This window comes from Diplotaxodon limnothrissa, linkage group LG2 (assembly GCF_057381915.1).
Source record: "Diplotaxodon limnothrissa isolate DT_005_m linkage group LG2, D_limnothrissa_male_GT1.1, whole genome shotgun sequence".
Lineage (NCBI taxonomy): Eukaryota > Metazoa > Chordata > Actinopteri > Cichliformes > Cichlidae > Diplotaxodon > Diplotaxodon limnothrissa.
The window spans coordinates 32,422,037-32,446,993 of NC_140597.1; the positions used below are offsets into that span (position 1 = coordinate 32,422,037).

The 24,957-nt window shown below is 41.7% G+C and overlaps 8 protein-coding genes across 10 annotated transcripts in view; all 8 read left to right on the plus strand.

The window, feature by feature from the left end:
* The window catches only part of LOC146638834 (protocadherin gamma-A11-like), a 227,557-nt gene that overhangs the window by 88,024 nt on the left and 114,576 nt on the right, over nucleotides 1-24,957 (plus strand). The window lies entirely within an intron of this gene.
* On the plus strand, nucleotides 658-3,159 carry LOC146638851 (protocadherin beta-16-like). Its single transcript, XM_085373949.1, has one exon. It carries the CDS (start codon nucleotides 718-720, stop codon nucleotides 3,157-3,159), a length of 2,442 nt encoding a protein of 813 aa, XP_085230075.1. The 5' UTR covers nucleotides 658-717.
* LOC146638852 (protocadherin gamma-A2-like) lies at nucleotides 3,622-6,318 on the plus strand. Its single transcript, XM_085371264.1, has 3 exons — nucleotides 3,622-4,122; nucleotides 4,781-4,782; nucleotides 5,412-6,318. Exons 1-3 carry the CDS (start codon nucleotides 3,769-3,771, stop codon nucleotides 6,196-6,198), a joined length of 1,143 nt encoding a protein of 380 aa, XP_085227390.1. The 5' UTR covers nucleotides 3,622-3,768; the 3' UTR covers nucleotides 6,199-6,318.
* LOC146638853 (protocadherin gamma-A7-like) lies at nucleotides 6,478-9,836 on the plus strand. Its single transcript, XM_085373961.1, has 3 exons — nucleotides 6,478-7,190; nucleotides 8,478-9,246; nucleotides 9,825-9,836. Exons 1-3 carry the CDS (start codon nucleotides 6,811-6,813, stop codon nucleotides 9,834-9,836), a joined length of 1,161 nt encoding a protein of 386 aa, XP_085230087.1. The 5' UTR covers nucleotides 6,478-6,810.
* On the plus strand, nucleotides 9,949-12,614 carry LOC146638854 (protocadherin gamma-A7-like). Its single transcript, XM_085371276.1, has 2 exons — nucleotides 9,949-10,507; nucleotides 11,795-12,614. Exons 1-2 carry the CDS (start codon nucleotides 10,137-10,139, stop codon nucleotides 12,573-12,575), a joined length of 1,152 nt encoding a protein of 383 aa, XP_085227402.1. The 5' UTR covers nucleotides 9,949-10,136; the 3' UTR covers nucleotides 12,576-12,614.
* Nucleotides 13,614-16,021, plus strand: LOC146638855 (protocadherin gamma-A2-like). Its single transcript, XM_085373972.1, has one exon. The coding sequence runs from the start codon at nucleotides 13,619-13,621 to the stop codon at nucleotides 16,019-16,021; it is 2,403 nt and encodes an 800-aa protein (XP_085230098.1). The 5' UTR covers nucleotides 13,614-13,618.
* LOC146638856 (protocadherin beta-16-like) lies at nucleotides 16,729-19,411 on the plus strand. Its single transcript, XM_085373983.1, has one exon. It carries the CDS (start codon nucleotides 17,012-17,014, stop codon nucleotides 19,409-19,411), a length of 2,400 nt encoding a protein of 799 aa, XP_085230109.1. The 5' UTR covers nucleotides 16,729-17,011.
* On the plus strand, nucleotides 20,400-22,837 carry LOC146638857 (protocadherin beta-16-like). Its single transcript, XM_085373995.1, has one exon. It carries the CDS (start codon nucleotides 20,423-20,425, stop codon nucleotides 22,835-22,837), a length of 2,415 nt encoding a protein of 804 aa, XP_085230121.1. The 5' UTR covers nucleotides 20,400-20,422.

A 24,957-nucleotide genomic window follows, 5' to 3' on the forward strand; every position in this document is an offset into this window, starting at 1 on the left:
TAGCTTGCCATCACCAGTGTGTGAATGGGTGGATGACTGGATATGTAAAGCGCTTTGGGGTCCTTAGGGACTATTAAAAACGCTATATAAATACAGGCCATTTACCATTTTTACCATTTAACCTCACTTCCAGACTATCCGTAATCATTTAGACTGTTCTACTTTTTTGTCCATGTAACGTTCATGCTGTTTTATGTCATTTATTGAAGTGCTAATATTCAGTGTTGTAGTTTTTATTTTTTTTATTTTAAATAATGAATTGAGATGGTAAGAAAATTAAAGTTAAGTTAGATTTGGTAACATTGTCATCTCATACTGAAGACACTTTGTTTGAACAGGCCCTGAAGATTGTTTGAGAATCTAATGCTCCTTTTTCTTTCGAGCTCTTCTCTAATTATTCTTCACTTTGTCAATCAAATATTTCTGGAATATAAAAATATTTAAGCTTCCACAAGATACATTTCCGTGAATGAACTCTGAGTGCCGCTGTTGATGCGTCACTGAGTTTGTGTCAGACCCTTAATACAGCGGTCCTCCCTTTTATATTCACTCAGTGTTATAATACTAAGCGAGACGCTTCTCTGTTCCGTCACGGATTCAAGTGTAGAATCTCTCCGGGAGTCTCCTTGCTGAAAATACATAAATGTGTGGAGTTTTTAGATTAATAACATCACTTCGAAGTTAAAAAACAATCGCTGTGTCTGCACTGTTGGATTTATGATGGCCTCCATGTGGATAATGGCTGACAGAGGCCGACGGCAAGCGCTGGTGTTGATTCTTTGTCTCATCGAGCTGCGCGCAGTGGCTGGTCAGGCTCGGTATTCCATCCCGGAGGAGCAGGCCGAAGGATCGTTTGTCGGAAACATTGCGAGAGATTTAGGCTTGGATGTTGCGAGGCTGATTTCAGGTAAAGCTCGTATTATTACAAAAGGAGGCCGACAGTATGTGGATTTAAACAAAGACAAAGGCATCCTTGTTATTAAAGAGAGAATCGACCGGGAGGAACTGTGTGGAAAGACGACGCCCTGTAGCTTCAGCTTCGAGGTGATTTTAGAAAATCCTATCCAGCTTTATCGTGTGACAGTGGAGGTGACAGATATAAATGATAACAGTCCGTTGTTCCCAAAAGACGAAATCAACTTAAATATTGTTGAAAACGCTGCATTAGGGACTCGGTTTTCTCTGCTGAGTGCAGATGACTCCGATGTTGGCGTTAATGACATTCAAAAATACACACTTAAGCCCTCTGATCATTTTAAGCTAGAAGTGCAAAACCAGCCGGATGGAGGCAGGTTTGTTGAAATGGTTTTACAAAACCCGTTAGACCGAGAGAAAGAGGAGACTCACAGTCTCGTACTGATTGCTTCAGATGGCGGGGAGCCACGGAGATCAGGGACAGTGCGTATACATATTACTGTGCTGGATGCTAATGATAATTCGCCAGTGTGCAGCCAGGCTGTTTATAAAGCAGATATCAAAGAGAATTCTCCCGAAGGAACCGTGATAACCACTGTGAGTGCAAATGACCCGGATAAGGGCCACTACGGAGAGGTAACATACTCTATCCCTCCCGTTGCAAAAGAGACGAAACAGCTTTTTGAAGTAAATGTTCAAACTGGAGAGATTAAAGTCGCAGGTAAACTCGACTTTGAAAAATCTAAGACTTATCAACTGAACGTGCAGGCTAGTGACCATGGAGGTTATTCTGATACATGTAAAGTTATCATTCAAATAACTGACGAAAATGACAACGTCCCTACAATACAGCTCATGTCATTTTCGAACTCGATATCTGAGGATTCTCCTCCAGGTACAACGATAGCTGTTCTTAACGTGGATGACGAAGATTTTGATGGCAACGGTGCTGTCAAGTGCTCCATTAACTCTGACGTACCTTTTAAAATCGAGTCTTCACTAACGGGATACTACACCATAGTAACTGAAGACTATTTAGACAGAGAGAGTATCCCTGAGTATAATCTCACCATAACTGTGTCTGATCAGGGTTCCCCGCCTCTGTCAAGCAGTAAGAACATCAACGTAAAAGTATCTGATGTCAATGACAGTCCACCCAAATTTGATCATTCAGAATACGCTAAAACTGTCGCAGAGAACAACTCTCCTGGACTTTCTGTGTTTACCGTGAGTGCTAATGATGCAGACTGGGGCCAAAATGCCAGAGTTTCTTACTTTTTGCAGGAGAGGGACATTAATGGGCTGGCTGTGTCTTCGCTGGTTTCAGTAAATTCAGATACCGGTGTTATTCATGCAGTGAGATCGTTTGATTACGAGCAGATCAAGTGGTTTGAATTTAATGTAACTGCACGCGATGCTGGATCCCCTCCTCTGAGTTCAGTGGCGACAGTTAAAATAATAGTTCAGGACCAGAACGACAACCCCCCTCAGGTTCTGTACCCAGTCCAGACTGGTGGCTCTCTGGTGGCTGAAATGGTTCCTCGTTCAGCAGAAGTGGGCTATCTGGTGACTAAAGTGGTGGCTGTTGATGTGGACTCTGGACAGAATGCCTGGCTCTCCTATAAACTGCAGAAAGCCACAGACAGGGCGCTGTTTGAAGTGGGCTTACAGAATGGAGAAATCAGAACTATCCGCCAAGTCACTGATAAAGATGCTGTCAAACAAAGACTGACTGTTATAGTGGAGGACAACGGACAGCCTTCTCGTTCAGCTACAGTCATTGTTAACGTGGCGGTGGCGGACAGCTTCCCTGAAGTTCTGTCGGAGTTCACTGAGTTGACCCACGACAAGGAGTACAATGACAACCTGACTTTTTACTTGGTCCTGGCTCTGGCTGTAGTTTCCTTCCTCTTCATCACGTGTTTAGTGGTTATTATATCAGTCAAAATCTACAGGTGGAGACAGTCTCGCATCCTGTATCACTCCAACCTGCCTGTCATTCCATATTATCCACCACGTTACTCAGACACTTTGGGAACAGGGACTCTGCCACATGTGTACAATTACGAGGTGTGCAGGACGACTGACTCCAGAAAGAGTGACTGTAAGTTCGACAGAACTGGTAGTCAGAACGTGCTGATAATAGACCCCAGTTCTACAGGAACGATGCAGCGGATACAGAGTGAAAAGAGCATCCTGGATGAACCAGACTCTCCTCTAGAGGTCAGTTTATTGATCCATTGATTTTATTAACGTTCAGTCAATTATATTGGAATAGTTTAATACTCTTTAGTTTGTTTTCTAATCAGTTTGACTTCAGTTACATAAGTCACTTTAAAAGTTGATTTCCTTAAAGTATGTACGTTGTTTCTTTAAGTTTTATTCATTTTGCTTGCGGCTACAAACCACTCTCAAGATGTCTACTGTAATCAGAGTATATGTTTGAGTTTATTTCTTTTACAGAAGAGTGCTGCACTACTCTTTTCCTGTTTCTCACATGAAGTATTTAAGCATCATCTGTTGTTTTCATTTTAGTGTTAATTCACTCCTGAATTGTTACTTCCATACAAGTTTATTTCTCCTTCCTTGTTCACATCACTTGTTATTTTTACTTTGGACTCTAAGGGCCGCTGTTGGTCTTTACAGCACATTTAAAGCTTTACACCCTCTGTACTCTTCTAAATATACAGTAGAAGAGCAAGACAGTCGCTTTTTTTCGACACTGATTTTAGGCGGACACATTCGGTCTCAAACTGTGGATTACAACTGCATAGAGAGAAGGACGATATCGACAGTTTAAAAGCCTTTTGTCGACATTCTTCTACGTGGACTTGGATTAATTGATTGAGAAATATGCATTCTTTCAGGATCGCTCGCACGGTTAAATGGCAAGTACGGGCCTTCATCCTTGTTGTTCTCATCGACGCGACAATTTGCCAAATCCGCTACTCTGTTCCAGAGGAAATGAGGAAGGGCTCGTTTGTGGGAAATGTGGCTGAAGATTTAGGTATCGACGCTAAAAGACTGAAATCAGGCGGTGCCCGAATTGTTATCAGTGACAGCAGTGAGTATATTAGGCTGGATGTAGACAAAGGAAATCTGGTCGTGGGAGAGAGAATAGATAGAGAGCAGCTTTGTGGACAGACATCGCCCTGCAGCTTGAATTTGGAAATGATTATGACAAATCCAATTCAACTGCATAGCGTTGTTGTGGAAGTACTGGATGTTAATGATAATGCCCCTGCGTTTCAGGAGAAGGAAATGCATTTAGAAATCCTGGAATCAGCTCTTCCAGGAACCGAAATATTGCAAGTGAGTGCAACAGACCCCGATGTTGGCATTAACGCTCTACACGGCTATACAATACACCCCAAAACACATTTTAATATAAAGGTCTCATCTAGCCCAAATGGTCATAAATATGCACAGCTTTATCTTTCTGAACCTTTAGATAGAGAGAAAGAAGGAAAGCTGCTCCTCACGCTAACTGCTGTGGACGGAGGTGAACCACAGCGTTCAGGCACCTTAAAAATACACGTAACTGTGCGAGATACAAACGACAATGCTCCCGTATTCATGCAATCAATTTTCAAGGCTTCTGTTAAAGAAAATGTCCCAAGAGGAACGTTAGTAGTGAGATTTAGCGCAACAGATGCAGATGAAGGGATAAATGGCCATGTTACTTATCATTTTAATCGAATGTCCGGTAATGTTGCTGAACTATTTCATCTGGACGAAAATACCGGCGATTTAACAGTAACTGGTATAATTGATTATGAAGAGAATAAATTATATGAGATTGGGGTACAGGCAAAAGATCAAGGTGGACAGAGCACATCAACAAATGTGATAATTGAGGTTATAGACGTCAATGACAATCCTCCTTTAATAACATTAACCTCGTTTTCTAATGCTATTGCTGAGGATTCACCTAGTGGGACTACCGTGGCTATCATAAACGTCAAAGATCTGGATTCAGGCAAAAATGGAAAAGTAGACTGCTCAGTAAACAGCAATATTCCGTTCGCAATTCATTCATCTCTAAAAAATTATTATACTCTGGTCACAAACGGTGTGCTCGACAGGGAGCGTAATCCTGTTTATAATATAACTTTCTCGGCAGTGGATGAAGGGAGCCCACCCCTCTCAACAAACAAGACAATAACACTTAGAATAGCAGACGTAAATGATAATGCCCCGATATTTGAACAGAGTTATTATGAAGCGTCTGTTATGGAGAATAACTCACCGGGATTGTCTGTGTTTTCCGTTAAAGCACGCGATTCCGACTCAGGACAGAACGCACGCGTGTCTTACCTGCTTATTGATACCGAGTTAAATGGTAGTCCTATATCTACTTACATATCAGTAAACGCAGAAAGCGGAGTTATACAGGCACTACGATCATTTGACTATGAACAAATTAAAACTATACACATTTATGTAAAAGGACAGGATGGGGGTTCCCCTCCTTTAAGCAGCAATACCACAGTTAGAATAAATATTGAAGACCAGAACGACAACCCTCCTCAGGTTCTGTACCCAGTCCAGACTGGTGGCTCTCTGGTGGCTGAAATGGTGCCTCGTTCAGCAGATGTGGGCTATCTGGTGACGAAAGTGGTGGCTGTTGATGTGGACTCTGGACAGAATGCCTGGCTCTCCTATAAACTGCAGAAAGCCACAGACAGGGCGCTGTTTGAAGTGGGCTTACAGAATGGAGAAATCAGAACTATCCGCCAAGTCACTGATAAAGATGCTGTCAAACAAAGACTGACTGTTATAGTGGAGGACAACGGGCAGCCCTCTCGTTCTGCGACAGTCATTGTTAACGTGGCGGTGGCGGACAGCTTCCCTGAAGTGCTATCCGAGTTCACTGATTTGACACACGACAAGGAGTACAATGACAACGTGACTTTTTACTTAGTCTTGGCTCTGGCTGTAGTTTCCTTCCTTTTCATCACGTGTTTAGTGGTTATTATATCAGTCAAAATCTACAGGTGGAGACAGTCTCGCATCCTGTATCACTCCAACCTGCCTGTCATTCCATATTATCCACCACGTTACTCAGACACTTTGGGCACAAGGACTCTGCCACATGTGTACAATTACGAGGTGTGCAGGACGACTGACTCCAGAAAGAGTGACTGTAAGTTCGGCAGAGCTGGTAGTCAGAACGTGCTAATAATGGACCCCAGTTCTACAGGAACGATGCAGCGGATACAGAGTGAAAAGAGCATCCTGGATGAACCAGACTCTCCTCTAGAGGTGAGGACTTTGACATAATTAAGTTTATGCCTACATTCTTTAGAGGTTTATTCTACGTTATACCACATTTCATCGCTCACATTTCTGGTAACCCATGGTGCGTTTTCAGAACCACAACTCTTGGACAGCTCAACTGCTTGAAGGTTCACACTCCCCTTTTAACGTGCTGCTTAATTCACTTTGAAAAGGGGAGCAAGATCTATTGTTTTAATTTAAGTAGTTATTGTTATATTTTAAAACAACTGTCTCACTGGTATTTCTGCATAAGACTTTATTGCATTGTAGTTAAAAGACAGATGTGTGATTTCTGCTTTACATTTTTTAATCAGCAAAGTGCTTTGAAATCACTTTTTTCCTTTTCGTGTTTGTGATATTCGTGTATTTGGACAGTAAGGGACGCTGTTGGTCAGAGAAACTAGTATTCAGCGCTGATTTGGTGGAGGCAGAGGCTTCCGTTTTCCCGTTTGCTGAGGATCGAAAATAAACGGTGGGCTTCGCATTCAGAGCTGCAGTCACAAATCCGTTAAGAGCAAGGACTTAAAAATCAAAGGATACTGGATATAACAGCCTTTGTTCTTTGTGGATCGTTTACAAAAGGATTTTGTGCAATTTTCGTTTTTTGTGTGTGCAATGGCGTTTAAAAACTCGCCTCGGTCGTGTGTAAAATGGCGTTTGAATTTCAGGTCAGTATGGCCCTTTCTGCTGTTTCTGGGCTGTCTCAGTCACATCGTGTTTGGACAAATCAGGTATACAATCCCAGAGGAGCTGAAAAGGGGCTCTCTTATTGGAAATGTAGCTCAAGATCTCGGTCTGGATGTGCAAAGGCTTCGTTCTGGCCGTGCCCGTATTGTGACCAGACAAAGCATCCAGTTCACGGAGCTGAAAACAGACAAAGGCATTTTAGTCGTGAACGAGAGGATAGACCGAGAGCAGCTTTGTGGAGACGTAACACCATGTAGCTTCAGCTTTGAGGTTATTTTAGAAAATCCCATGGATCTGCACCGAGTAACAGTAGAGATAACTGACATAAACGACAACTCTCCGACATTTAGGAAGGAAGAAATGAAATTTGAAATTAGCGAGTCTGCGACACTGGGATCGCGATTTTTATTGGCCAGCGCCGAGGACGCAGATGTGGGCAGTAATGGTCTACAAAAATACATATTAAACACAAATGACATGTTTGATCTGAAACAACACTCAAGTCCAGATGGTAGAAAATATGCTGAGATGGTGTTACAAAAACCGTTAGATAGAGAAAGTGAGCCAAAAATATCACTGAAGCTCATCGCTATAGACGGTGGAACTCCGCATAGATCTGGTACTGTAAATATAGATATTACAGTGCTGGATGCTAATGATAACCCTCCAGTGTTCAACCAGTCTCTCTACAGGGCTGCCGTTTTGGAAAATTCATTAAGAGGTACCTACATCACGACAGTGAATGCAAGCGATGCAGACATCGGGTCAAACGGTCTTGTTACATATAGATTTTCAAACATGAAAGAACAGCTGGCTGACATATTTCATTTAGATGAAGCTATGGGAACTATAACACTCGCAGGGCACCTAGATTATGAAAAAGAAAAGAAACACGAAATTATGATTGAAGCTACGGACCAAGGAGGTCTAACAGATTCGAGCAAAGTTCTAATTGAGATTATAGACGTCAATGATAACGCACCAGTTATAAATGTGATGTCATTCTCCAGTCCTGTGCCGGAAGATTCTCCCTCTGGCACCACAGTCGCAATAATAAACGTAATAGATGCAGACTCAGAACAAAATGGTCAAATTAGCTGCGCAACAGACAGCGCTCTCCCGTTTAAAGTGAAATCCACAATAACTAATTACTATGCATTAATAACAGTGTCAGCTTTTGACAGGGAACTTGAACCTGAGTATAACATAACTGTAAGGGCGAGTGACTCAGGAACGCCATCCTTGTCAAGCACAACAGTTTTACGACTGAGAATTTCTGATGTTAATGACAATGCGCCATTATTTGATAAAAACAGCTACCTTGCTTACATTACAGAAAACAATTCCCCGGGAATGTCCATATTTTCGGTCAGCGCACGAGACAGTGACTGGAATCAAAACGCTAGAATATCATATTTTCTCGAAGAAACCCAGATCAGTGGCAATCCAACCTCTTCTTATGTGTCCATTAATGCCGAAACTGGAACTATTCACGCAGTTCGCTCATTTGATTATGAACAACTTAAAGAGCTTACGTTTTTGGTCAGAGCACAGGATGGAGGCTCTCCTCCACTCAGCAGCAATGCGAGTGTAAAAATAATTATCCAGGACCAGAACGACAACCCTCCTCAGGTTCTGTACCCAGTCCAGACTGGTGGCTCTCTGGTGGCTGAAATGGTGCCTCGTTCAGCAGATGTGGGCTATCTGGTGACTAAGGTGGTGGCTGTTGATGTGGACTCTGGACAGAATGCCTGGCTCTCCTATAAACTGCAGAAAGCCACAGACAGGGCGCTGTTTGAAGTGGGCTTACAGAATGGAGAAATCAGAACTATCCGCCAAGTCACTGATAAAGATGCTGTCAAGCAAAGACTGACTGTTATAGTGGAGGACAACGGACAGCCCTCTCGTTCAGCTACAGTCATTGTTAACGTGGCGGTGGCGGACAGCTTCCCTGAAGTGCTGTCGGAGTTCACTGAGTTGACCCACGACAAGGAGTACAATGACAACCTGACTTTTTACTTAGTCTTGGCTCTGGCTGTAGTTTCCTTCCTCTTCATCACGTGTTTAGTGGTTATTATATCAGTCAAAATCTACAGGTGGAGACAGTCTCGCATCCTGTATCACTCCAACCTGCCTGTCATTCCATATTATCCACCACGTTACTCAGACACTTTGGGGACAGGGACTCTTCCACATATGTACAATTACGAGGTGTGCAGGACGACTGACTCCAGAAAAAGTGACTGTAAGTTCGACAGAGCTGGTAGTCAGAACGTGCTGATAATGGACCCCAGTTCTACAGGAACGATGCGGCGGATACAGAGTGAAAAGAGCATCCTGGATGAACCAGACTCTCCTCTAGAGGTTAGTTTTTCCTTTTCAGCGCTTTAGCTTAGTGGCACAGTAAGTTTTCGTTTTCAGCACCATGGACAGTACACTTACTTTCCCTCAGTTGACATAGTTTTTGCATTCACGTGAAGAACTTTAAAAATGATTATCCTATCTATATTCTCAAACAATATCGTGATGTTATATTTTCTATTAACATATTATCAGTATTTTGATTATAATTATTACACTGCCAAGCGAAGTGGGATACACAAATTATGCCGATGTTTTTCCACATTTTAAATGTACTAAATATTATTCATAAATATTTACAGTTTCCTCCTGTTTTTGTTCTTTTGAGGTTTGTCTACTAAATATACCGGCTTTTCCTTGTAATCACTGCTCTTCTTTAACCTTTGTATTTATTTCACTATCTCTTTAAAGTGTTTAGAAGTTTAGAGCTAATTAAAGCTTATTCTTCTAAAGTTGTTATATATCGCCTTTGGTCTCATTTGATATACAGTATGTGTCTTTATGCTACATCTGGTGCTATATATTTCTTCTGTTAATATTATTTGCAACTAATCTATAGTTGAGTTGTTCTGTTCCCGCAGTATGTTGCATAGTTGTTTTTTATGCATTTGCAGTGTATTCGCTTCTCTACTCGGTTTGGACTCTAAGGGACGCTGTTGATCAGGAAAACGCTGTGGTGTTGTTACAGACAGCCGAGAGAAAGAGGAGAGGTCTAAAACCAATCTTTATTCAGAGAGACGTTGGAGAGAGTCGCAGTGAATCTGCCTGTTTAATAGCAATCCAACCGTTTTAACAGTTAAAGGCGCATCGCCATTGAACTGGGATCCAATTTGCTTTTTTTATGTGTGACCGACTGATCTCAAGTCGTGTTTTGGATTTATTTTAGTAGCAACATGGGGATACAGCAGCAGCCATTCCGAAAACGGCTGATGTGTGAAACAACGACATGGCTTCTCTTCATCTTTGTCTTCATGATTTCCACCATCAGAGGCCAAATCCGTTATTCAGTACCAGAGGAGATGAAGGAAGGTTCTCTTATCGGTAATGTAGCACAAGACCTCGGTTTAGATCTGAGAAGGCTCCGTTCTGGCCGGGCCCGGATCGTGAGCGGAGAAACCAGTCAGTACACAGAGCTGAAGGCAGACAAAGGGATTCTAGTCGTGAAGGAGAGAATTGACCGAGAAGAGCTTTGCGGAGACGTAATGCCATGCAGTTTAAGCTTTGAAATTATTTTAGAAAATCCCATTGAACTGCACAGAGTGACAGTAGAAATATTAGACATAAACGACCATGCACCGACGTTCAAAAGTAACGTGATTAAACTAGAAATTAGTGAATCTGCTACAGTGGGTTCTCATTTTGATTTAGAAAGCGCATATGACCCCGATTCAGGAATTCACAGCTTGCAAAATTATGTTTTGTCCCCTGATAATAATTTTGTCTTAAAGCAGCTCTCTAACGCCGACGGAGTTAGATTCGCTGTAATGATTTTACAGAAGCCTTTAGACAGAGAGTTGAACCCACACCTCTCCTTAAAGCTGATTGCAGTAGACGGAGGAACTCCACGGCGATCTGGTACAGTGAACATAGAGATCACTGTTCTTGATGCCAACGATAATCCTCCTGTTTTTAATCAATCGCTATATAAAGCTACTGTAGCAGAAAATGCGCCAATAGGCACCTATATAACTACAGTGAATGCTTCAGATGCAGACAGTGGTTCAAATGGCTTGGTTTCCTACACGTTTTCTAACGTAAAGGGGAAATCCGCGGAAAAATTTGAAATTGATAGTTCCTCCGGAAAAATTACTGTTGTTGATAACATTGATTTTGAAAAAGACAAGAAGTATGAAATAAGAGTGATCGCCAAAGACCAGGGAGGACTGAGTGATGCAACCAAAGTTGTCGTTGAGGTCCTGGACATAAATGATAATGCGCCTCTTATAAGTATAATGTCATTTTCGAGCATCATTTCAGAGGATGTTTCTCCGGGTACAACTATAGCTGTTTTTAATGTTAAAGATGCAGACTCAGAAAGAAATGGTCATATAACGTGCTCAATAGATTCTAATCTCCCATTTAAAATCCAGTCTTCTTTGACCGATTATTACAATTTGCTCTCAGATGTAGCTTTTGATCGAGAAACAAAACCTGAATACAATATAACAATAACTGCAACCGATTCAGGGTCACCACCCCTTTCTACACAAACAAATTTGCATCTAAAAATTTCTGATGTGAATGATAATGCGCCGCTCTTTACCAAACCTAAATATTCGGCCTATGTCGTTGAAAATAACGTCCCGGGGGGGTCAATATTCACAGTCAGCGCACGAGATCATGATTGGAATCAAAACGCGAGAATCTCATATTTTATAGACGATGCTGAAGTCAGTGGAAGCTCAGTTTCTTCTTTTGTGTCAATAAATTCTGAAACTGGAGTGATACACGCAGTACGCTCGTTTGATTATGAACAAATTAAACAACTTAAATTCAAAGTCAAAGCGCAGGATGGAGGCTCTCCTCCACTCAGCAGCAATGCGTCTGTAATAATATTTATCCAGGACCAGAACGACAACCATCCTCAGGTTCTGTACCCAGTCCAGTCTGGTGGCTCTCTGGTGGCTGAAATGGTGCCTCGTTCAGCAGATGTGGGCTATCTGGTGACTAAAGTGGTGGCTGTTGATGTGGACTCTGGACAGAATGCTTGGCTCTCCTATAAACTGCTGAAAGCCACAGACAGGGCGCTGTTTGAAGTGGGCTTACAGAATGGAGAAATCAGAACTATCCGCCAAGTCACTGATAAAGATGCTGTCAAGCAAAGACTGACTGTTATAGTGGAGGACAACGGGCAGCCCTCTCGTTCAGCTACAGTCATTGTTAACGTGGCGGTGGCGGACAGCTTCCCTGAAGTGCTGTCGGAGTTCACTGAGTTGACCCACGACAAGGAGTACAATGACAACCTGACTTTTTACTTAGTCTTGGCTCTGGCTGTAGTTTCCTTCCTCTTCATCACGTGTTTAGTGGTTATTATATCAGTCAAAATCTACAGGTGGAGACAGTCTCGCATCCTGTATCACTCCAACCTGCCTGTCATTCCATATTATCCACCACGTTACTCAGACACTTTGGGGACAGGGACTCTTCCACATGTGTACAATTACGAGGTGTGCAGGACGACTGACTCCAGAAAGAGTGACTGTAAGTTCGGCAGAGCTGGTAGTCAGAACGTGCTGATAATGGACCCCAGTTCTACAGGAACGATGCAGCGGATACAGAGTGAAAAGAGCATCCTGGATGAACCAGACTCTCCTCTAGAGGTGAGGTCCTGAAATACTGACCATAACCTGTGTCTGTGTATTTTAATGGATTCAATTGCGTCATGGTAATTCATCAGATGTTTTCAGAAACATAAGTCGTTGACAGCTCCTTTAATTAAAAGTTAATCGTCCCATTTGAAGTGCTGCTTAATTCGTTATGGGGTAGATGTACATGGAATGTATTGCAATGCACCTGCTGCACTTAGTCCTGCATTTTATAGTCAAATCCTTGTTGCACTTTTTGCATTATAACAGTCTAAAGATTTTTGTGTATTCTTTTTTTCCGTTGATACTTTGTGTGAATCACAATAATAAGCCATTTACTTAATATTTACATAATTTTTGCTATGGACTTTAGAATGAACACTTGAAAACAATAATGTTTTAAACTAATAATTGCTCATGTGGATTTAAGTTTTAAATGTTAAACATGCTTTTTTTGTTGTCTTTCCGTTTTGTGCCAGTAAGTACCACAGAAAGCAAAATTCAGCGCACTTTGTTGGTGTTTTGCTTTATTGTCTCTCGTCCTGTTTTGATCTGTTTCAATAGCTGGCTTGCTCTCGTTTCTGTCTGGATATAAAGCAGGAAATCAAAATACCCAAATTTTTCTTCTGCAACACAAATAAGACATTTCACTGTCTTATGGACCAAGTTATTTCTTTCTAGTGTTCACATATCTAACCAAATATAGTAATCAATCGCATGAAACATGAGCCAAAAAAGAATGTCTGTGTATAATAGTTTATGTAGTTCCGTGCATCCGACTCACGGGGACGCTGATGACCAGTGTGCTGAGATTTTAGTGCATATTACAGCAGTACCTTCCCACCACCTCGTTATGTCACAGAGGAAGGAGAACATATCAGAAAGGCACAGTTTGGATGAAGATTTTATCAAAGTCGGAGACACCAGGAATCTATTCAGCATTCATTGGAGTTTTTATTGTTTCTATTTGCTGAAGTTTGTGTCTAAAATCTTTTTTTTTTTGTTTGTTTTTTGTTTTTTTGGATAACGGATTCCACATTTCTTTGTTTGGAAGGGAAACTGACTGAACAATGACACGGCAAGTCGGATTAATGTTATTTTTCTCGATTCTTTCTCTCTGCATGGTTTTTGGCCAGGTCAGCTACTCAATTCCTGAGGAAATGGCGAAAGGATCTTTGGTCGGTAACATAGCACAAGATTTAGGTTTAAATGTGAAACGACTTAAATCAGGAAGAGCTCGTATATATACAGGAGAAGGTACAGAACACGTCGAGCTCGATAAAGAAAAGGGAGTCCTTCTAATAAAAGAGCGAATAGACAGAGAAGCGCTCTGTGGGCAGACGACGCCCTGCGCTCTTGATTTTCAAATAATTTTGGAGAATCCTATGCAATTTTATAGCATCACTGTTGAGATCACTGACGTTAATGACAATTCTCCAGTTTTTAAAAACAGCAAAATGAAATTTGATGTAAGCGAGATGGCTCAAATTGGGTCGAAATTTGTTTTAGAAAAAGCTATTGATGATGACGTGGGCACTAACGGGCTTCAGGGCTATTCGCTTAGTCAAAGTGACATATTCATTCTAAATCCTTATCGGATCGGTAGCAGTAGAAATGTTGAAATGGTTTTAAAGAAGGCTCTCGATCGAGAAAAGCAGGACCGTGTGTCTTTAGTGTTGTCTGCTTTAGATGGTGGTAATCCGCAGCTTTCCGGAACCATTGAAATTATTGTGACCGTTCTGGATGCAAATGACAATGCGCCTGTTTGTTCTCAAGTAGAATATAAGACAAATGTAAAGGAGGATTCGTCTAAAGGGACTATTCTCACGACCGTGACCGCATCTGATGCCGATGAAGGTCTACATGGGCAGGTGCGATACTCAATTTCTAATGCTCCAAAGGGAGCACTAGAGTTATTCAATATAGACGAAAAAAGTGGGATGTTTACATTAGTGGGAGAACTAGATTACGAAAAATTTCGCCATTTTGAAATAGATGTGCAAGCGTCAGATGAAGGCGGTAACGCTGATGTGTGTAAAGTTCTGATTGAGGTGCTGGACACAAACGATAACCCACCAGCAATTAATATTATGTCAGCGTCTTCCACTGTAGCTGAGGATGTTAAACCGGGCACTGTTCTGACGATGATGAACGTCCAAGATCCAGATTCAAATGAAAATGGCAAAGTCCGATGCTTTTTGGATGACTATGATCACTTTAAAATTATATCAACATCAAATAATTTCTTTACATTAATAACAGACAGTGATTTAGACAGAGAGACAAAGTCTGCGTATAACATCACTGTGACCTGCTCTGATGAGGGAGTGCCCTCCCTCTCCAAGAGTGTCACTCTCACCTTACAGATCTCAGACGTTAATGATAACGCACCTGTCTTTGAGAGAAGCTCATATGAGGCCTACATTGTAGAAAACAACACACCAGGTCTCTCTATATTCACAGTCAAAGCCACAGACGCTGACTGGAACCAGAATGCCCGTGTTTCTTATATGCTGGAGGACTCCTCCGTTAACGGAGTGCCAGTCTCCTCGTATGTGTCTGTTAGTGCAGATAGTGGAGTCATCCATGCAGTGCGCTCTTTTGACTACGAGCAGATCAAAGATTTCCACTTCCGCGTAAAAGCGCAGGATGGAGGCTCTCCTCCACTCAGCAGCAACGTGACCGTGAAAATAATGATCCAGGACCAGAACGACAACCCCCCTCAGGTTCTGTACCCAGTCCAGACTGGTGGATCTCTGGTGGCTGAAATGGTGCCTCGTTCAGCAGATGTGGGCTATCTGGTGACTAAAGTGGTGGCTGTTGATGTGGACTCTGGACAGAATGCCTGGCTCTCCTATAAACTGCAGAAAGCCACAGACAGGGCGCTGTTTGAAGTGGGCTTACAGAATGGAGAAATCAGAACTATCCGCCAAGTCACTGATAAAGATGCTGTCAAACAAAGACTGACTGTTATAGTGGAGGACAACGGACAGCCCTCTCGTTCAGCTACAGTCGTTGTTAACGTGGCGGTGGCGGACAGCTTCCCTGAAGTGCTGTCGGAGTTCACTGAGTTGACACATGGCAAGGAGTACAATGACAACCTGACTTTTTACTTAGTCTTGGCTCTGGCTGTAGTTTCCTTCCTCTTCATCACGTGTTTAGTGGTTATTATATCAGTCAAAATCTACAGGTGGAGACAGTCTCGCATCCTGTATCACTCCAACCTGCCTGTCATTCCGTATTATCCACCACGTTACTCAGACACTTTGGGAACAGGGACTCTTCCCCATGTGTACAATTACGAGGTGTGCAGGACGACTGACTCCAGAAAGAGTGACTGTAAGTTCGGCAGAGCTGGTAGTCAGAACGTGCTGATAATGGACCCCAGTTCTACAGGAACGATGCAGCGGATACAGAGTGAAAAGAGCATCCTGGATGAACCAGACTCTCCGATAGAGGTTAGATGGCTTTAATATATTTTAAGTGTGTGTAAGATGTTTTAAATTCACTAAAAAAAATCTCTTTGCTGATAATGACATTTTAGATCTCAAAGGTAGCTGCTATGTTGGATGTGTTAATATACGTTTCAGTTTATGTCACATGTTATCACTGCCTTCGTGCTTAACTTCACAACAAAAAAGAACAACCCTAACAGGTCTTATAAATGACTTTTTTTTAAGGCATCTGATGGTAGTCAGTGTGCTTCAGATATCGAGTTCTTTAACTTCAGAACAACGGATAGCAACATTAGTAGTACTGCTTCCTATAGCCTCATTTCCATATGTTAAAAATTCGGTGCGGTGTCCATACTTTAAATACCAGAGTATTTTATCGTCTTCAGTTTCTATTTCTTTATTTGTTCACAATTATCAGTATTTCAGAAAACGCATTAGTTCCCTTCTCATTTTCCTCGTTCAGACAGTTGGCTGACTTGTTTTTTTCAACACTCTATTTTGATAGCTTTAATAACTCAATATCATAGTCTGTGTTACTGCCTATTTTTCCTAATATACTGTTATTGTGATACTCGAAATTAAACACAATAAATTCTCGATTTTTCTTTTTTCAAGTCCAAATGACAGTGTTAAAGATTCTGTAGGCTGATATTACCGAATTTGCACACATTTGACAGTAAGTTGTCCTGCGGATGAATTTTAGATGATATTCTGCAGTTTTATAGTGCGGACTCTTAGGGCCGCTGTTGACCAGAGTGTTGAGGACTGAGACCATGTTTGTAGCAGCACCGCCCATGTAACATCGACATTATAAAGAGGGAACACGACGCACAAAGATCGAGCGATTCTGATCAAGGAGGATAAATACTGAAGAAAGATTTTTATTTTGGAGAGATTTGCTTTCGCTGACCGGAATATACACTTAGGTTTTGACTTTGGAATACATATCTTCTGTTGTGTGGAATATAGGTTGTGAATCCACGTTGGAGTGCGAAATCTGAAAGAACAATGAAACGGCAGGTACTGCTGTTTGTCTCTCTCCTTTCCCTCGGCCCAGTCTTTGGGCAGGTCAGTTACTCGATTCCGGAGGAAATGACTAGAGGCTCTTTAGTTGGAAATATAGCACAGGATTTAGGTTTAGAAATTAAACGTTTAATATCAGGAAAAGCCAAGATCTATAGCAGAAATAGCGACCAATTCATCGAGCTGAACAGAGAAAGAGGAGTCCTCCTCATCAAGGAGAGAATAGACAGAGAGGCGCTGTGCACAGAGAAAGCGCTTTGTGCTTTGGATTTTCAGATCCTTTTGGAGAATCCGATGGAATTTTATACGGTTACAGTCCAGATCATAGATATTAATGATAATGCACCAACCTTTGAAAAAAGCGAAATGAATTTCAAAATTAGCGAATCAGCCGCAACAGGAGCAAAATTCGACCTGGAACGGGCTGTGGATCTGGATGTTGGTATTAATGATCTCCAGAAATACGAACTAAAACCAACTGAAAATTTTGGTCTAAAACTGCACAGTAACCCTGATGGACACAAAAACGTTGAGATGGTACTGCTGAAACCTTTAGACAGAGAGAAACAAGAGCAGATCTCTCTCGTGTTAACAGCTGTAGATGGAGGAGAGCCACAGATGTCTGGAACAATGCAGATTCTCATTACAGTTTTAGACGTTAATGATAATGCGCCGGTTTTTACACAGAAAACATACAAAGCTACAGTCACTGAGAATTCACCTAAAGAAACAGTTGTTGCTACTGTTACAGCGTCAGACGCTGATCAAGGCTCTAACAGTAAAATAACATATTCAATCACAAATACGTTAGACAATGTCCGGAAAATGTTTTATGTAAATGAGGAAAACGGGCAAGTTTCATTAATTGAAACCATTGACTTTGAAAAGTCAAAACGTTTTCAAATAAATCTCCGTGCTAATGACGATGGAGGACTAACAGACTCATGTAAGCTGATTGTTGATGTTCTCGATGTAAACGACAATAAACCTGAAATCAACATAATGTCCAAATCAACTGTGATTTCAGAGGACGCTAAACTCAATATGGTCGTTACGATGATTAATACTGAGGATTTAGATTCCGGAGACAACGGGAACGTGAAATGCTTTATCAGCGACAATGTACCATTCATTTTAAAATTGACAAGAAATAATTTCTTTAATTTAATAACAGACAGTGATTTAGACAGAGAGAGATCCTCTGAGTATAACATCACTGTAACCTGCTCTGATGAGGGAGTGCCCTCCCTCTCCAGCAGCGTCACTCTCACCTTACAGATCTCAGACGTTAATGATAACGCACCTGTCTTTGAGAGAAGCTCATATGAGGCCTACATTGTAGAAAACAACACGCCAGGTCTCTCTATATTTACAGTCAAAGCCTCAGACGCTGACTGGAACCAGAATGCCCGTGTTTCTTACATACTGGAGGACTCCTCCGTCAACGGAGTGCCAGTCTCCTCATATGTGTCCGTTAGTACTGATAGTGGAGTCATCCATGCAGTGCGCTCTTTTGACTACGAGCAGATCAAAGATTTCCACTTCCGCTTAAAAGCGCAGGATGGAGGCTCTCCTCCACTCAGCAGCAACGTGACCGTGAAAATAATGATCCAGGACCAGAACGACAACCCCCCTCAGGTTCTGTACCCAGTCCAGACTGGTGGCTCTCTGGTGGCTGAAATGGTGCCTCGTTCAGCAGATGTGGGCTATCTGGTGACTAAAGTGGTGGCTGTTGATGTGGACTCTGGACAGAATGCCTGGCTCTCCTATAAACTGCAGAAAGCCACAGACAGGGCGCTGTTTGAAGTGGGCTTACAGAATGGAGAAATCAGAACTATCCGCCAAGTCACTGATAAAGATGCTGTCAAACAAAGACTGACTGTTATAGTGGAGGACAACGGACAGCCCTCTCGTTCAGCTACAGTCATTGTTAACGTGGCAGTGGCGGACAGCTTCCCTGAAGTGCTGTCGGAGTTCACTGAGTTGACACACGACAAGGAGTACAATGACAACCTGACTTTTTACTTAGTCTTGGCTCTGGCTGTAGTTTCCTTCCTCTTCATCACGTGTTTAGTGGTTATTATATCAGTCAAAATCTACAGGTGGAGACAGTCTCGCATCCTGTATCACTCCAACCTGCCTGTCATTCCATATTATCCACCACGTTACTCAGACACTTTGGGCACAGGGACTCTGCCACATGTGTACAATTACGAGGTGTGCAGGACGACTGACTCCAGAAAGAGTGACTGTAAGTTCGGCAGAGCTGGTAGTCAGAACGTGCTGATAATGGACCCCAGTTCTACAGGAACGATGCAGCGGATACAGAGTGAAAAGAGCATCCTGGATGAACCAGACTCTCCTCTAGAGGTTAGTCTTCCATAAACCACAATATTATAGTAATCAATATTCATGTATTAAATATGAACCTCTGTGGGGGGCTTTTTAATGTTCATTGGTGAGGGTTCGCCAACTCTTAAAAGCCCAGGTTTCGTGTATTTTGTTTTTAGTTTTCTATGTTTTACCTCTCCGTGCCTATATAATATTATGTATATAATACAAAAATCAGTCATGAGCAAGGAGGGGGGGTGATCTTTTTCCTGTTTTCTGGTGGGAGCTGTCCATATTCAGCACTACGAACAGCTCCTCTTTCCGCACTGAAAAAAATGGATTGGATTTACTTATTTTAGTAGTGGACATTGGTTGCACACCGATGTTTTGCTCTGGCAGCAACTTAAACAATTGAGTTAAATTAACAGTTCACTTTAAAACATGACTCAATTGTTTTAAAAACACCCAAGATGCTTACATAAAACGTGTCTCCTTTTTTTCAGTGCATTAATTACAATGACACATCAGGGCAGTTCATGGCATATAAAAAGGCGTTGACGCAATGTAGTTCAACAATTTGAAGCAGCTGAGTTTATCACCTTACTGTATTTTTTTTCTTTTAAACGAAATTATTATTATTATCTTTATTATTGTTGTTGTTCTTGTTGTTGTTGTTGTTATGAAAGAAGCAAGCGTTGATCATTTAAAGAAATGTAATCATTTTAAAATAGAACCCACTTGTTCTCATTTTCAATCCTTCATAATATTCTGTAGTTCAGGAAGATGAACTGTTAGGGCCGCTGTTGACCATCCTTTGTTATATAGGAAAAGAAATCAGCAGTGCCATCCCCATCCTTTACAATACAGAACGAGAGAAAGACACAATGAGCAGTACAGGACACGAAGATCAGCGTATTAAGCGTCAGTTTGGACTGGAGCTGTTATTTTAAAGTTGCAATTTTCGATTTGAAAAGTGGCTACATACAACATGATGATATAAACAGGATTACTTTTCAAGTGGAATCCATTTTTACGGCAATATTACACGGCTTATTTTACTGCAACATGGCGGTTAGAACAATGCAACGGCAAGTGCTGCTTTTCACCTTGTTTTTCTGTTTCTGCTCAGTGACTGGGCAGGTCAGTTACTCCATTCCAGAGGAAATGTCGAAAGGCTCTTTTGTGGGTGATATTGCACACGATTTTGGTTTGGATGTAAAAAGGCTGAAATCAGGGAAAGCTCGGATTTATACCGGAGACAGCGCAGAGTACATCGAGTTGAACAGAGAAAGAGGAGTCCTCCTCGTCAAAGACAGAATAGACAGAGAGCTAATCTGTGCGCAGACGGCGCCTTGTGCTTTACACTTCCAGGTTATTTTAGAGAATCCGATGGAATTTTATAGCATTACCGTGGAAGTGACAGATGTTAATGACAACGCCCCAATTTTCAAAAGAGGTGAGATGAAATTCAAAATAAGTGAATCAGTTAATACAGGAACTGTGTTTATGCTCGAACAAGCAATAGATCTCGATGTGGGTGTAAACGGCCTTCAAAGTTATCTGTTAAAGCCCACTGATAACTTCGTTTTGAAGGTGCAGAATCAAGCGGATGGAAGTAAGCTGGTAGAAATGGTTTTGCAGAAACCTTTAGATCGAGAAAAACAGGATCATTTGTCGCTTGTTTTGACTGCAGTAGACGGCGGTGAACCGCAGCTCTCCGGGGCAGTTCAGATCAACGTAAATGTGCTTGATAGTAATGATAATGCTCCAGTTTTTCCTCAAAAAATATACAAGTCAACCTTAAAAGAAAATTCGCCCGAAGGAACTGTTCTGATTACAGTTAGTGCTTCTGATTTAGACGACGGATCCAATGGAAAGATATCATATACAATATTAAACTCCGTGGACGATGCTTCGGAAAAATTTGACGTGAACCGAGAAACTGGTGAAATTACACTGGTTGGAAACACCGACTTTGAAAAGAAGCGACAATATCAAATACATGTTCAAGCCAGTGATGAAGGAGGATTGGCCGATACCAGTAAACTTGTTGTAGAAATACTTGATACAAATGATAATGTACCTGCTATAAATGTCATGTCAAAGTCTAACATAATAGCAGAAGACATTACACCTGGCACTGTTGTGACAATCATAAATATCCAAGATCCAGACTCAGGCGAAAATGGAAACGTTCAATGTAATATTAACAAGAATATTCCATTTTTAGTTTCTTCCACATCAAATAACTTTTTCAGTATAGTAACAGACAGTGATTTAGACAGAGAGAGAGCCTCTGAGTACAACATCACTGTAACCTGCTCTGATGAGGGAGTGCCCTCCCTCTCCAGCAGCGTCACTCTCACCTTACAGATCTCAGACGTTAATGATAACGCACCTGTCTTTGAGAGGAGCTCATATGAGGCCTACATTATAGAAAACAACACACCAGGTCTCTCTATATTTACAGTCAAAGCCTCAGACGCTGACTGGAACCAGAATGCCCGTGTTTCTTATATACTGGAGGACTCCTCCGTTAACGGAGTGCCAGTCTCCTCGTATGTGTCCGTTAGTGCTGATAGTGGAGTCATCCATGCAGTGCGCTCTTTTGATTACGAGCAGATCAAAGATTTCCACTTCCGCGTAAAAGCGCAGGATGGAGGCTCTCCTCCACTCAGCAGCAACGTGACCGTGAAAATAATGATCCAGGACCAGAACGACAACCCCCCTCAGGTTCTGTACCCAGTCCAGACTGGTGGCTCTCTGGTGGCTGAAATGGTGCCTCGTTCAGCAGATTTGGGCTATCTGGTGACTAAAGTGGTGGCTGTTGATGTGGACTCTGGACAGAATGCCTGGCTCTCCTATAAACTGCAGAAAGCCACAGACAGGGCGCTGTTTGAAGTGGGCTTACAGAATGGAGAAATCAGAACTATCCGTCAAGTCACTGATAAAGATGCTGTCAAACAAAGACTGACTGTTATAGTGGAGGACAACGGACAGCCCTCTCGTTCAGCTACAGTCATTGTCAACGTGGCGGTGGCGGACAGCTTCCCTGAGGTTCTGTCGGAGTTCACTGAGTTGACGCACGACAAGGAGTACAATGACAACCTGACTTTTTACTTAGTCTTGGCTCTGGCTGTAGTTTCCTTCCTCTTCATCACGTGTTTAGTGGTTATTATATCAGTCAAAATCTACAGGTGGAGACAGTCTCGCATCCTGTATCACTCCAACCTGCCTGTCATTCCATATTATCCACCACGTTACTCAGACACTTTGGGCACAGGGACTCTTCCACATGTGTACAATTACGAGGTGTGCAGGACGACTGACTCCAGAAAGAGTGACTGTAAGTTCGGCAGAGCTGGTAGTCAGAATGTGCTGATAATGGACCCCAGTTCTACAGGAACAATGCAGCGGATACAGAGTGAAAAGAGCATCCTGGATGAACCAGACTCTCCGATAGAGGTTAGACCACTTTAACATGGTGTCAGTGTATTTATTACATTTTAAATAATGCTGAAATCTGTTTGTTTTGAGAGAAGTTTTCCATTGTGGGACTAGAGTCTTATATTGAATTTGTTGGTAAATATCTTATGTTTTACTTAATCTTTACTTAACATAAAATAAAAATAAATAAATACAATTTTATTTTTATAGCACCTTTCAAAACAGAATCACAAATTGCTGCACATAAGATAGCAAATCATAAAAAGGTAAAACAGACAATATAAAACAGGGAGAAATTAACCAAAAGCAGTTTTAAAAAGGTGAGCTTTGAGTTGTTTTTTAAAAGCAGCTACTGAGTCCAGAGTTCTTAAGGTTTGGGGGAGAGAGTTTCAAAGTCTAGGGGCCACAATGGCAAAAGCTCTATCACCCTTAGTTCTCATTTTAGTATGTTTTATATCAAGTAAGCCCTGATCAGATGACCTCAGGGACCTGCTAGGGCCATAGGGCTGTAGCAGATCAGAGATGTAGGCTGGTGCCAATCCGTACAAAGCTCTAAAAGTCAAGACCAGGATCTTAAATCGGACTCTAAATTCAACAGGAAGCCAGTGTAGCTGAGATAGCAACAGTGTCATGTGTGAATGCTTAGAGGATTTTGTCCAAAGCCTAGCTGCACCGTTTTGCACAACCTGCAGACGGTCCAGAGAACCTTTGCTTAGACACATAAACAGTGAGCTACAATAGTCCAAGCATGAGGAAATAAATGCATGTATAGCAATCTCCAGTTCAGAGTGAGATAAAATAGGGCATAACTTAGCCAAATTTCTTAAATGATAAAAACAAGACTGAACCAGAAATTTAACATGACCATCCAATGTGAGAGTCGAGTCAAAGGTGACACCTAAATTCCTGACAGATTATTTAACATAAACTGAGAGAGGACCAGGGGTTTCACTATCTGGGATAAAAATCTGTCTGGAGCACATACAAGGACTTGAGTTTTCCCCTCGTTGAGTTGGAGGAAATTTGCAGCCACCCAACGTTTCATCAAATCTAAGCAGTCATTCAGAAGTTGAAGCATAGATAAATCACGGGGCTTAAAAGAAATGTACAACTGAATATCTTCAGCATAACAGTGATAAGAAATGTCCTCAAAAGAGCCGATAGCCGAGAGAAGATGTATTAAAAACAATAAAGGCCCCAAAACCAAACCTTGAGGGACACCATAAGTAAGGGATGTAGAGGATGACCTAAACTCGGAGACCACCACAGAAAAGGATCGGTGATGTAGATATGAGCAGAACCACTCTAAGGCAGTTCCAGATAGACCAACCCAATGTTTTAACCGTTCAAGGAGAATGTGGTGGTCAATTGTGTCAAACGCCAACGTGAGGTCCAGCATGAGTAGAACACAGCATTTTCCTGCATCATTACTCATCAAAATGTCACTAGAGACCCTAAGAAGGGCTGTTTCCATGGAGTGACCTCTACGAAAGCCAGACTGAAACTTATCGCAAATGCTATGTTTGTCCAGACCCGCTATAAGTTACTTAGCCACAACCTTTTCTAGAAGCTTAGCGATTAACAGTAATTTAGAAATTGGTCTGTAACTGTTCCAAAGAGAGAGGTCTGGCTGAGGTTTTTTTAAAAGTAGGAGAATAGCAGCATTTTTAAAATAAACCGGAACTATGCCAGTGAAGAGTTGATTAAAGTGAGCACACATAGACCAATAGACTGCAAGACATTTTTGAATAATAATGCAGGTACAACGTCAAGTGAACAGGAGGATGCTTTCACTGAATTCACTAGTTTTACCAGCTCAGGTAGTGAAACAGAAGAGAAAGTATCCAAGATGACGGCCAAGATGGGGTGGAGATAGACATAACAGGTGCTGAATGTGAAAAATTTATTCTCACGTTATTAATTTTTGCAAGCAGAAAAGAAAGAAAATTTTCACAGTCCTCATTAGATGAAATAGGAGCCGCAGGTAGAGCAGGAGTAACAATGTCACTAATGGTGTTGAATAGCACTGTAGGATTACCTCTGCTCTTTGTAACTAAGTGTGAGAAATAGGCAGCCCTCGCATCTCTGATCGCATTATTAAAAGAAATTAAAAGGTCCTTTAGGTAGAGGAGATGAACATTTAGATGAGTTTT

Excerpts from the sequence above, each read along its gene's own strand:
- LOC146638851 (XM_085373949.1), top strand. The coding sequence starts at position 718 with ATGATGGCCTCCATGTGGATAATGGCTGACAGAGGCCGACGGCAAGCG.
- LOC146638852 (XM_085371264.1), top strand. The coding sequence starts at position 3,769 with ATGCATTCTTTCAGGATCGCTCGCACGGTTAAATGGCAAGTACGGGCC.
- LOC146638853 (XM_085373961.1), top strand. The coding sequence starts at position 6,811 with ATGGCGTTTAAAAACTCGCCTCGGTCGTGTGTAAAATGGCGTTTGAAT. Across the intron at positions 7,191-8,477 it reads ATGGATCTGCACCGAGTAAC|AATAATTATCCAGGACCAGA; the intron begins AGTAGAGATAAC and ends TGCGAGTGTAAA.
- LOC146638854 (XM_085371276.1), top strand. The coding sequence starts at position 10,137 with ATGGGGATACAGCAGCAGCCATTCCGAAAACGGCTGATGTGTGAAACA. Across the intron at positions 10,508-11,794 it reads ATTGAACTGCACAGAGTGAC|AATATTTATCCAGGACCAGA; the intron begins AGTAGAAATATT and ends TGCGTCTGTAAT.
- LOC146638855 (XM_085373972.1), top strand. The coding sequence starts at position 13,619 with ATGACACGGCAAGTCGGATTAATGTTATTTTTCTCGATTCTTTCTCTC.
- LOC146638856 (XM_085373983.1), top strand. The coding sequence starts at position 17,012 with ATGAAACGGCAGGTACTGCTGTTTGTCTCTCTCCTTTCCCTCGGCCCA.
- LOC146638857 (XM_085373995.1), top strand. The coding sequence starts at position 20,423 with ATGGCGGTTAGAACAATGCAACGGCAAGTGCTGCTTTTCACCTTGTTT.